The sequence below is a fragment of the Pseudopipra pipra genome, chromosome 5 (genome assembly GCF_036250125.1).
Source record: "Pseudopipra pipra isolate bDixPip1 chromosome 5, bDixPip1.hap1, whole genome shotgun sequence".
NCBI classification, from domain to species: Eukaryota; Metazoa; Chordata; class Aves; order Passeriformes; family Pipridae; genus Pseudopipra; species Pseudopipra pipra.
The window spans coordinates 23,386,609-23,399,306 of record NC_087553.1 but is presented as its reverse complement, the minus strand read 5'-3'; the positions used below and the strand labels follow the sequence as shown (position 1 = coordinate 23,399,306).

The window sequence follows — 12,698 nt, the reverse complement described above, 5'->3', positions numbered from 1 at the left end:
GGAAACAGATACTGAATCTTTGGCCAACACCAAGCCATCTTTCTCAGCTTTTAGAGGCAACAGCTATATCCAGTCCCCTTTATTTATTTCCCTAGAAGCTATCATGCCAAAACCTCTGCTAAATTAGAGAGTGATACTGAAGAAAAGCTTTCAGTGGATTGCTTTTCTCCATAAATGGAAATATCACAAATCATTCTGGGAAAACAGGTCTTTCTGTTCTTATCCCTCTTTGTCTGCTTCTCTCCTTTTGGATGTCTTTGCCTCTGCCTCTGGCTCCCAGTTTTCAGATGTATGGTCCTGACCATTTAAAAGTGTTCCTACCCTGCAGGAAGGGAGTAGCTTTTCATTCTTTGGAACTTACTATTTTGCAATGGATTGCACTCTGCAGGCAAGCGAGACTTCTGAAAGAGACAGGGCTGCACAAAGTGGCACAAAAATAAACCACATCACCAACAATACTGAGCCAGGTTCTCATCGGGGGTAACTTGGTCTGAGTCTCGCTGCAGCAGAACTGACGGCTGCCAGCTGTCCTGGATAGGCAGCATGTACCCAAATAATGACCTGGCCACACTGGAAGAGGTCTCTCTAAAGGATGAAGGCGCAGTTGACATTTTATTTCATGCATCTTAGACATTCAGTCCATCTTGACAGTATGGTAGGTTGTCTCTGCTCTTAATGACCTGTCCTAGTCCAGGCACTGGGGAGGTGCCTGTTGCACCAATCCTAGCTCATCCAGACTGTGTTTTCCAAGTTTGGGAAGGCAACAAGCAAACGGTGGTGATCTTGTCTAAAGACTCCCAGTATTCTCCAGGGGATATGGGGATTGCTTACAGGGGATTTTCCATGGACCTGGGCATCCCTTCTGTCCTGAAACAAGACAGTACTCCTCCCCACCTCCTTTGCAGCCTGCACACCCCAAACCAGGGCGTGGACAACCCTGTTTGGAGTTTGTCCACACTGATACATGAAGGAGAGGGAAGTGGCAGTGATGAATGAGAGAGACTGAGAAACAGGAGGAAGATCTTGTGGGTGAGCATGAGAAAGGATGAAGGGAGAGCCTGAACAGCAGTGGGAGAGCTACAGGGAGGAGGTGGAAGCATGTGGCTTAAGTTTCTCAGAGAGGAGCACGGGAGAAGCTTAGAGAGCTCAACACATGCCTGTTTCAAGGTTCACAGCATGAAATAGCTTGAGTCGGGAATAATGGGGAGGGCAAAGTACAGAGGAGATGTTGCTCTTACTCTTACTCCCTTGGGGGCTCTCAGAGCCCTACATGCCCTCCCAAGTAATGATTTGCTCTTGCTTTGGCGTTCAGGAATAATAACTGTAGGGTGGCATACAGCTCTTACCCTCCCTCCACAAACCACACGTGCAGCACAGCAAAAGGCTGTTGTGTCAGACCTCAGCAGCACTGCTGAGCTGCTCCATCTCCCCTCCCTGCTTCTACCAGCACAGGTGCCAGGGAGGCTGCTGCACCATCTCAGCAGGCCACAGATGTCCGTCAGAGAATTGCCGAGTGACCTTGGCGCAAGAAGTGACATCGAGGCCTTCCCCACACAGAGCGGGTTTCTGAACCGCTGCCATCCGTCACTCACCTACTCTGTGCACTCGCACAGCCGCCGGCACCAGTGCACCCACACCATGCCCTCTTTAACGCGTCCCCGTACAGCACAAGGCAGAGGAGTGCTGTCACCCCCATTTTACAGGGTGGGACTCTGAGGCAGAGAGAAGTGGTTTTAACAGCATGCCTGTGGCAGAGCAAAAACTGAATCTTGTTCTCTTATATTCCCAGTTAGCGCATTAATGACCTAAATTCTGCATCCGTTCCCCATCCATCGCCCAGAGGAGCTAGGAGGCATTGGAGGAGAGGGTGTGGTAACGCAGGCAAATAGCATCCAGAGCCACGGCACTCTGTGCTGAGCACAGACAAAGCAGGGGCTAAAGTGGGACCAACACTGCCTTCATGAACCCCAGCAGGGTTGAGCCAGGGAGAGGGATCAACCTGGCACAGCATATCAGCCTGTGGAGAAGGGCAGCTCCACAATGTCATAACATTTTAAACAAGCCAAGGCTGAACACCCCAGTGGCCAAGCACCTTGCTGAGCCAGGTCAGCAAAGCCTTTGAGACACTCAGCACCAGGAGCAGATTTTTGAGGAGCCTGCATGTCCCCTCACCCCGCCTAGGCAGCTGAACTTCTAACTAATTATCCCACACAAGTCCATATAAAAGACAACCTGCACAAGATGCAGCATCTTCTCCAAGCAGCTTGATTCTTTACATAGGAATTAATCAGGCTCAAATTCAGCATGAAACAGAGCAGGGAAGAGGGAGAAAAAAGGAAGCAGGGAAAGGATGGTACACAGTGAGGGGGTTTCCAGATTCACTGCCTCTTCCCTCCCTGGCTAATTCCAATCAAGAGGCTCCAGCTGTGTGCTGGGAGCATCACCTGGGAGATGCATGTAGGCTCTGCCTGCTCTCCCAGCATGTATGGGCAGGAGGAACTCAGTGTTTGGGATCTGGTGGGCAAGGAGCTGAAATCTGAGGCTGGAGACCTCCCCAGTGCCCTAAAGAGTGCTAGTGTTCACGTGCACTGTACAGCAGTGACCACAGCCAAAGGACCAGAATGACAAACTGCTCATCTGCCACAGGCAGATGACCCCAGGCAGTCAGGGGTAAGCTAGGGAAAGGACCCCCTTCATGCTGTATCTGCCTGCCTCACAGGTATTTTAGTGGGCAAGTAGCAGGGTGGGAGTGTGCCAAGGGAATTTGCTTGACTATGAAACTTTCCTTCCAGAAGAGCCATGGTTGAGAAGCAGACACTTCTTAAATGAGATAACTGGATTGAGGATGAGTGATTAATAACCTTATTTCATAACTCACAGATTCAATATCGGAACAGCACGTCAGAGGTACACAGAGAGGCACTGTTCCTACTTTCTTCTCCTACTGCTTACCTCTTAATGCACACACACACTCCTCTCTGCTGTCTTTAGCCTCTTCACAGAAGCTCTTTGAATTAGTAGTTAAAGGTGATAGGTACCTTGGAGGCATCAGACACAAGCCAACTGCATGCAGGAAAAATCAAACCTGAAGGCAGACCTAGAGGAACCCGCCTATCTGCCTGCTACAACTATTTGCTCAGCACTGCTTCCCAAAGCATCCCAAACATTGATCCAGCCAGGCTTGGCCTCAAAAAGAAACTCAGGGGAAATCCTTTGAGCTTGGTCCTTCTTCCAGCCATTCACAAATAGCTGAAAGACCACCCAAATTCATCTGGAATAAAACTTCCAAGGTATGATCTGGGGACCTGACATGGTGCCAGCAGGTCTGAGCCTGGGTAAGGTTGGCGTGGAAGAGCTCTGGGTTGCTCACCAGCAACCCTTCCCAGAGGCAACAATCACAAGTGTGGTGGCTTCACTCTCCCCTCACCCTGCACGCACCCAGCTGGTTCAGCAGTCGGGCTCAGGATCAGGGTGGCAGGAGGCTTTCCCAGATTGCCACAGCATTTGCCATTCTCCAGACTCAGGCTCCAAATGCTTCTGCTGAGGGATCAATCGGCCTGAGCTACTTTGGTAGTTGACCTCTGGTGAGGAGGCCCATGGGATCTGCGCGTCATGCAGACGCCGTATTTCTCCTTTCTGAACAGAATGTGTCTATCAGTTCTGTGTTAATGGGCAGTCAGTGCAAGTGTCCAGAGGGAAATGGAATAAAAGGTAGGAGAAAAAGGTTGGGGGAACCCCAGGAAGTATACTGAAATTGCCTTTCATGTGGTCACTCCCGTACATGCATGGACAACCTGATCGTTTGAGATACTAACCAAGCAGTGGTCACAATGAAAATTACAATGTGGCTTGAGGAGTACCTCTCTGGAGTGGTATACCTGATGTCAAGAGGAGACACGAATGATGAAAGTAAGAATGTGGTAGACATCCCAGATAGCAAAAGACTTGGAAGATGTCACTGGCTTCCTGCTGGAATGGCTTTATTGGTCATGGAGTGTGTGAAAAAGGGGGCAATGGAATGTATGAAAAAGGGTGCCCCATGACTAAAGCTAGCAGAAGGCCCTGTACATACACCAGCCTGATGGAAATGAGTGTGTCCAGTCCAGTTTACCCCACTTCTGGTGGAAGATTTTGCTCCCCCAATGCAAAGGATGTTTTGCTGCTGAGCTGCATATGTACACTCGCACCAAGCTTCTTGTAGCCTTTGTCTGTGACAGGACACAAGAGGAGGCCTGGCAAAGGTACGCATACATATGGAGAAAGTAGATTGAAAACTTTTGTTCCCCCACCACACTGGAACAAAGAGACGTATGCTGCCCACGAAGTGAAAAGGCAGCAAAGTCACAGCTGAAAGAAACACTTTTGTACCCAAAACAGATCACCCTGATGTACACAGCACTGCTGGAATCTACTGAGGCCACTCCAGGTGAAACAGAAACACCCACAGTTACACCAGTAAATGCTGAGGGAGGGGACCCTGACACTTGTACTTTGCAGTATGACTCAGACTCTGGCTCCTTTTCCTGTCCCACCTCCCTCAGAGGTGGGCAGTGCTCTCCTGCCTATCTGCAGCAGGAGTCACAGAGCTTCTGGTGCTCTCTCCATCAAGCGAGGCAGTGCTGGACTAGGTGGGCATCAGGCTGGATCCAGACAGCAAACCCCATATTCCTGTGTATACAAGGAGATATATGTGTGAGTGTGCAAGGAGAGGACCTGGGCATTTAATGGGCATCCACACACGAGTGGGCATGCTTCCTGGAAGGAAGGCAGGGTGGGCACAAAGGGTGATGGAGAGGGCAGCTGTTCCTGCAAGGCAGGCTTTGGTGTTCTCATTTGTTCTTTTTTTTTCTTGTTCCCTAGGGAATTTTAAAGGTCTGTGTAAGCAAATCGATCACTTCCCTGAGGATGCAGATTATGAAGCCGATACAGCAGAATATTTCCTCCGTAAGTCCGCAGGCTCTTCTTGCCATGGCTCATAGGTGCTAGCGTCGGGTGCCTTTTGTTTTCTAAAGATAGGGTGGTGGAGACACTGGGACCTGTGAGGCTCACCAGGACAGAGGAGGTGACCCCGGAGCCTTTTAACCCACTAAAAATGGCTCCACTCTCACCTCCCTGGGTCCTGCCCATGAGACAGTGCAAGTTTCAAACTCAGAGTAACGATCCGTGGCTTTTTTTTATTAACAGCAATTAATTGTGATATAAATTCAAAGTCTGAATTCAAATCCATTGAAAAGCTGCTGAGTGGGCATAAGGTCAGACTGGGCTAGCGGGGCCAATGCATGTGTGAGTGTGCGTGTCCTCCTAAAGCAGAGAAAGTTTCTATTTTCTTATCTGATATTCGAGTGGCATCAGATTGAACAAATTGGCTGGGTTGTGTCTGAGGAGCACCTATTGCTGTCTCCACCTTTCACCAAATACCACTTCCCTATAGAGGCTGCAGATCTGATCTTTGCTGGTTTAAGAGATTTTAGTGATGGGAGCAAGGAGTAGGAATAAGGACAGTCAGAGCCCTTTGAAGAAAAGACCTGGTGCTCAGCCAGAGCCCTTGAGAGAGGTGCTATATCCCAGGCATATGGCATGTCTGTAAGGAAATGTTGCCTGAGCTCCAAGTCCAGCCTATGAGTGAGGGAATCTCACACCGCTTTGCACAGCGGCATCCTGACTAGCAGAGCAGATCCACATCATATATTGCCCTCCCTGGTTCCCCTCCCCAACCAGCATTTCCACCTACCCCAGAGGCAGGAGCTTACTCTTCCTTTAGCGCAGCTGAACAGGGAACACTCCTCCTCCCACCTTGCTATCCTGCCCTCTCTCCACAAGCCCATCATCTTTTGACATCATGAGAACTTCTTTCTTCAGAAATCTGAGATAAGTGGTTTTGACCTCTCAAGGTTAAGCATCAAAGGCTTCCAAAGACCAGGAGTCTTTCAGAATAGCTCCTTGTCATCTGGGCGTGCTCCAAGCCAGATGTGGAGACCCAGCCCTGCGTCAGGGAGGAGAGAGATAATTTAGGATCTGTGAGGCTCATTTGTATGTGAAAAGAGGCAGATCTTATGCTGCTTCCTCTTGGTTTCTCAAACAGTTCTCCATCCACTGTAAACTGTAAATAACACAGGGAGATTGCTTCTTTCGGCTGCCTTTCTGCAGCACTGGTCTCTTAATTGCTGCACGGCCCCTGAACGGCAGAGCTGAAGACAGGCGTTTGATCCAGTTTGGCACAGCGACTGTGCAGGCTGCCTCCGAGGGCAAACCAGCCCTTGCAGAGCTGTTTGGGAGCGAGGAAGGTGCTTGCAGCATCAGCTGCACTTCAGAAAAAAAGAGTTGGGGGAAGGGGCCAAACATCTGAAGAAGGATGGGTCTGTTCCCCCGGAGAGAACAAGATCTGAAGACAAAAATTGGCCCAGCATCAGGACCTGACATTGTCCCCAGGGTAGAGCCCTCTTTCAGAAAGAGCCAGGTTCAAAGAGGGATTTGGCAAGTCAATAAAGACTACTTGGGTCATTCCTGAGGGAAGTGGGATTTCTTCTGGCTTAGACGTGCTTGGAGAAGGACCCCACTGAACAGCTTCTTCCCAGAACTTCTGCCAAATCAAAGTCCCTGGGTGCTCTGCATGGGCGATGCCTGGTGGCACTGGCAGGAACAATATCAGACTAGGCAGTTCCCTCATTCAGGGGACGAGGACAATTACAGGGCAGTGTCCATGGCCTGGCTAGAAGGGCTTAGACTTTACTTCTGCCAGTCATCCACATAAAGTGTCTTTGGCTTTTTGAAATCAAATGCCTGTTGTCAGAGAGGAAGCAGAAGCATCTCTGCATTTCTTCACTAGAAGACACAGGTGACATAAGAGACCATATGAACACCATCCCCTTCTCTCTAGGCTGCAGGCTCTGGACCCAGGAAGACTGGAGGAAATTCTGCCCCTCTCTTACTGGCCCCTCTCCTGAGGGGCTGAGTAAGGCTTCTGTTCTCCCCTGTCATATAACACCCGCAGCTCCCCATGTCAGTCGGCAACCTTGTCTTCTCTCAACAAGGGTGAATTTTAGAATTAAGACAGATAAAACTGACGTAGTCAGGACCAGGCTGCAGGACTGAGCAACCAGTCCTCTAGAAACCCTCTGAACAGTGGGTGTCGGCTTGATGTTAGCTTCCTGCCATTTAAGCTTCCCATTGTCAAATCCCACCTTACATTCCAGAAGCTGTTAAAATGGTTATTTCTGCTATCCTGTTCCCTGACACACAGCCAGATGAGAGAGGTTTGTCCCTGCCTTCTGCATTCCCCATGCACAGGGATTGGGCTAGGCCCCCCTCAAAGAGCCAATTGCTTGTGCCTGGTAGGATCCAGAGCCAACAGGGTCTTTGAAGCATGGTCTCTGACCCCTTAGGAAAAAGTCCTGTGTTTGCTTCAGTAGGGTTCATTCTTGCAGGCAAGGAAGGATTAACTTTCATCCCCCTTTACAGATCTTTGCTCCACAAGCAGAATTGCACCAGCCTGTCTGATACGTTCCTTTATCAAGCAAGGCTTCATTTCACACTTTAACAGCTTATTTTCTCTTGTGAAGGGAGGAGAGAAGGCCTTCCTAGTTAAAAAAACCCACAAATATTCACAACACAAGCTCCAGCAGACCGTTGGCTCCCCCCGAACTGCCCATGAGCAGTGTGTGCATGTGTGCATGTGTGCGTGGGTGTGCGTACACACAGTCCTGGCCTTTCACTGCGTGAATACGAGTGAGGCCCCCCAGAAGCTTTGGGGTATGTTTTGCATGCACATACGAGAATATACATGCATCTATGCCATTGCCCTCTGCTGGCTGAGCTCTTCCCGTATCGACCGATGGAGAGTGTGCGTGTGTGGGAGCTGGCACATCCAAACCCATCACTGCCCTCTGGAAGGATCCCAGTCATTTAATCACTAGGATAAGCCTCGCGTTTCAGTGCACAGGGCTGGGACTTTCGCTTTTCAGTCCTCTCTGCAGCTGCAGAGCAGTGTACAGCACCAGGAGCTCCTCAGTACCGAAAAAAAACCTCTCCTTGAGATGCTCATGCCCTTTCAGGAGGATTCGAGATTGAGCAGCTCTGCAGGAAGCATTTGGGTTCCTGTTCTTTGAAGAGCAGGCTCGAGCAGCAGCACCCCGCAGGAATAGAAGCTGAATGGTGCCTGGGCTTCCCCTCCAGTCCCCTCAAAAGCAGAGGAAAAGACAGTGTGAAGGGGAACAGACAGCACAGTTGGGCTCCCAGCTCAGCCACCAGTCTCACAGCCCCCTCTGTCTCCCCGTGCCAGGCCACTGGCTTCACAGCAGCAGTAGTGGCCGGGGCAGGGGAAAGTTGCTGTGGACCACTCTCTTTTTCTGACACACTTTGTTTTTCTCTCCCTCCCTCCATCCCTCAATGCCTTCATCTCTCCTTAAATTACTCCTCTACCGCACATTGCCCTCTGTCTCTCCTCTTCACCCCCACTCACAAAACGTACTTGCTGTTCTTTCTGCCCCTCCCCTCCTCCCTCTCTCCTCTGCAGGGGCTGTTAGAGCCTCTAGTATTTTCCCGATCCTGAGTGTGATTCTGCTTTTCATGGGTGGACTCTGCATTGCAGCCAGCGAGTTCTACAAAACCCGACACAACATCATCCTTAGTGCCGGCATCTTCTTCGTGTCTGCAGGTAAAGGGATGCACAGGCTGAATGCCCCAGAGGTGGGCTCCAGGGAATGGGGGCTGCCTAGCTGGGGTATCCGCCGGAGTACAGTTGCCTAGGCAGAAGTGTGTGTATTTCCCAGCCCTGATGAGCCTTATTCAGGGTGAAAGCAGCCTCCCAAGGATGCCTCTCCACCCACTCTGCTTGCCTAGCAGAGGCAGGCAGCAGTGCCCTGCAGGCAGGGGCTTTCCAACTGCTTGGGAGCTGATGGAGGGTGTGTTTCCCTACATCTGACATCTCTCAGGGACCAGCCGGGAATGCAGTCCGGGGATGCGGCAGGCACATGAGGAGAGTTTTGCCTGACTTTCCTAAGGAAAGCTGCCCCCTGGGAGGGGATGGGTGACTGGGGCACCTCCCATCCCTGCCTCTCAGGAGCAGGGATTCAACCTGATGCCTCCACCCCTGCCCTGCGTGACCCTCCTGGCATCTCATTCTCTCTCCCCTGCAGGTTTGAGTAATATAATTGGCATCATTGTATACATATCAGCCAACGCTGGAGACCCCTCTAAGAGTGACTCCAAGAAGAACAGCTACTCCTACGGCTGGTCCTTCTATTTTGGGGCCCTGTCCTTCATTATAGCCGAGATGGTGGGAGTGCTGGCTGTCCACATGTTCATAGACCGGCACAAACAGCTGCGCGCCAATGCTCGTGCCACGGACTACCTCCAGTCCTCCGCCATCACCCGCATCCCCAGCTACCGGTACCGCTATCAGAGACGCAGTCGCTCCAGCTCCCGCTCCACCGAGCCTTCACACTCCAGGGATGCCTCTCCCGTCGGGATCAAAGGGTTCAACACCCTCCCATCAACAGAGATCTCGATGTACACCCTCACCAGGGACCCGCTGAAGGCAAGCACCACCCCCACCGCCACCTACAACTCTGACAGGGATAACAGTTTCCTCCAGGTTCACAACTGTATCCAGAAAGAGAACAAGGACTCTATCCACACCAACACAGCCAACCGCCGGACCACCCCGGTATGAAGCCGTCGCCAGGAGCTGAAAATGGGGCAGGAATGGGCAGGAGGAGATGGGGTGGGCTGCAGGGTGGGGAGGGTGGAAAGGGGCAGGGGGCAGCAGGTGGGTGGGAAGGAGGAGGTGGAAGCGCCCCTTGGTGGGGTGGGGACCTTCCCAATGCAAAAAAAAAAAAATAAAAAAAAATCCAGAAAAAAAAAACAACAAAAGCAAACAAAAAACTGACAAAAAAAAGAATAAAAAAACAACGAACGAACAAGCAGACAAGCAGACAAACAAGCGAGTGAACAAAAAAACCAGACAAATGAAAAGGAAACATGAGGAAAGAGACAACAGTGAAAAAAATTCTTAAAAAAAAAGCAAAAGAAAAAAGGAAAAAAAAGAAAAACTTTAAAACTGAGAGAAAGAGATTTAAAAAATAGAAATAAATTTAAAAGAAAATGCATGATTTCCCATGTACCATTATTTTAACATTTAATAAAAACAGATTAAAAAAAATAAAAGGGAACCAAGAAATAACAAATGACAATAAATCGAGTGGGAGGAAGAGGAGGAGGAGGCAGCTTTTTGAATTTTGGGGGTTTTATTCTTTAATTTTATCGTTTGTTTCCCACTTACCCTTAACCCATCACAGGCTCCTTGGGGGACAGAGCATAGGGCTCAGCCATCGACGACTTCGGTGTCCTTGGGCCAGTTATGGAGGATCCTGGATGCCAGAATCAACCATGACTCACTCTGCTCCCCCAAGATCCATGGGGATCCAATCCATTCCCCTGGGATCCGTGGGGATCTGCTTGTCCTCCACAGGTCTGTAGGGGTTTAGAGTGACTCCTGCCCCTAGGGAGTGCAGGAGCTGATGCTGAGTCACCCTTCCACAGTGTCCCCAGGGGGGTCTCCACTTCCCCAGCCCTGGGGACCCCGGGGTCAATGGTGACAGTGCAAAAAGCAAACAGACACAGTAAATAAAGACATACACAGAGACAAAAAAATAAAAAAAAGGACAAAAAAGGTTTCTTAAAAAAAGTGGCAATTTTTTTAATGAAAAAACAGCTATAAATAAATGTAAATATAATAAGTGGATTTACTTGCAAGAAGAACAGATAGTATTTTTTCTTTTCATTTTTGTTTTCTTCAGCTTTAAACTGTGAAAAAAAAAGGAAAAGAGGCAATGGGGAGCTGTGTGGGAGGCACAGGTAGAGGGGGGGGCTGGTGGATGGGAATCAGGGCTCTCATCCCTTCAGGATGTTGATGCTGGGGGGACACACATGGGATGCTGGGGGGGGCAAGCAGCACGCACACACATGTGTGCCCATGCTCACACACTTGTGCCCTGGTGTGCACGTGCTCTCCTGTGAATGCTCCAGAGGCTCCCCAGGGTGGCCATGCACTGCCCAAATCTTTCCAGATCCCCCTTACGTCCCACCAGTGGGGCTGCAGCCATGTGGGGATGTGGTGAGGCCCACCCAGCAGACCCCTGAAATAGCTCCTGTCCTCCCCTGGGCAAAACCAGCCGACCCTGAGCCAATATCAGCTGCAGACTGCTTGGCCTTGATTCATGTAGCCCCCCAGTCCCCATCCCAGAGAGTGCCCTGCTCCGGGCCTGAGCCCCCCACGTCCCAGCCTCCATGCCAGGGAGAGGTGCGGAGCCATCGGGTGTTTCCATGCCTGCTGGGTTTTGTTGTTCTCCCCACCCCTCTCCTGATGGTCCATGGCTGCCATGGTCTCCCCCACAGCAGCAAGGCAAACTGGGTCCCCACCATTCTGCCCTGGGATCTTTGGCCTGGCTGCCGCCCCCTCTGTCCCTGCCATGATGGGGGAACAGGGCACAGGGGTGCCAGCTTTTAATCCAGCTCCCCCCACAATAGTCGCTGCTGACAGAGGCAGGAGGGGAGGTGGCAGCAGGGGAGAGCGGGGTACCCCTGTGACACCCCCGGAGACACTGGCCAGCCCAGAGCAAGGACAGGCCCCCTTTAGGGCTGCTACCCAAAAGTGGCAGTGCTCTGGGCAGGCACAAAGCCAAGGGATTGCAAGATGGGTCCACTGAGCCCTTCGGCAACTCAGACCCACTTTTCGACTTTTTTTCCGTCCCCATTCCTGCTGCTCCAGTTTTAGGAGCTGCACAGTCCTCGCTTCAGATCCCAGTGGGGTTTCTGCTTTAAAGCAGCCAGATCTTCCCTGCTTCCCACCAACCCACTGATACTTTAACTCCCCTTCTCTGCTCTGGGCTATGGCAGGGGGCAGCAGCAGGACAGGATCACCCCTAAAAACAGCATCACAGGGCAAGAGCTGGATGAGAGCCCCTTGGCTGGGTGTTCAGACCCCCCACCACCACCACTGACATCCCCTCCCATGGCCCTCCAATCCTTTAAAAAAGACTCAGAGGGGACATCCCACCCCTTCCGATGCCCCCCGTGGAATAAGTTAAAGCCAGTTCCCCAGAACCCAAAGTAGAGGGAAGGCAGTGTTGGGGTTTCCATCCCCAGCGACCCTCACCCACCCAACACTGAATGGAGCTGGGGAGCATTCACAGGGCTGAGTACGCCCCCAGGGCCAGATGGGAAAGAGAGAGTGAGGGAGTGCGCCGGAAGAGCGTGTGCAGGAGGTAAGAGCTGGAGGGGAAGATTTTTCCCCAGGATGTTGCTCACGTCCAGCTCAAACTAGTACAAGAAACCAACCTCCATTTTCTTTATCTCGTGGTTTTTTTCAGACTGTTAAAAAGAAAAAAAATTTTAAAAAGAGAAAATAACAAAAAAAAATCCTGGTACATGAAATAAAGATTTTTTTTTTTATAACTTGGTCCTTGTTTATGTGGATTTATTGGGGGCATCTATTGTCTCACTGTGCCAGAAGAGTACTTCAAAACCAAGCAAGAAAATCAACTATTGTGGATAATTTTGTCCTCATTGGCAATTCAGTGGATAGTCTTGCTTCAAGATGGCCTTCAAGATACAAGGAGAACGGACAAAGCAAGAGGAGAGGGCTTTGCCACAACTTTTTTTGAAGTAAGTGTGGGTAAACTCAAGTCACACATGTGGTC

The 12,698-nt window shown here is 50.6% G+C and overlaps 1 protein-coding gene across 1 annotated transcript in view; it reads left to right on the top strand.

The window, feature by feature from the left end:
- The window catches only part of CACNG2 (calcium voltage-gated channel auxiliary subunit gamma 2), a 53,632-nt gene extending 41,179 nt beyond the window's left edge, over positions 1-12,453 (top strand). Inside the window, exons 2-4 of the mRNA XM_064655009.1 lie at positions 4,861-4,944; positions 8,513-8,653; positions 9,135-12,453. Coding sequence (XP_064511079.1) covers positions 4,861-4,944; positions 8,513-8,653; positions 9,135-9,670 — 761 coding nt within the window. The 3' untranslated portion in view covers positions 9,671-12,453. The remainder of the gene's footprint in view (positions 1-4,860; positions 4,945-8,512; positions 8,654-9,134) is intronic.
- The last annotated feature ends 245 nt before the right edge of the window (positions 12,454-12,698 follow it).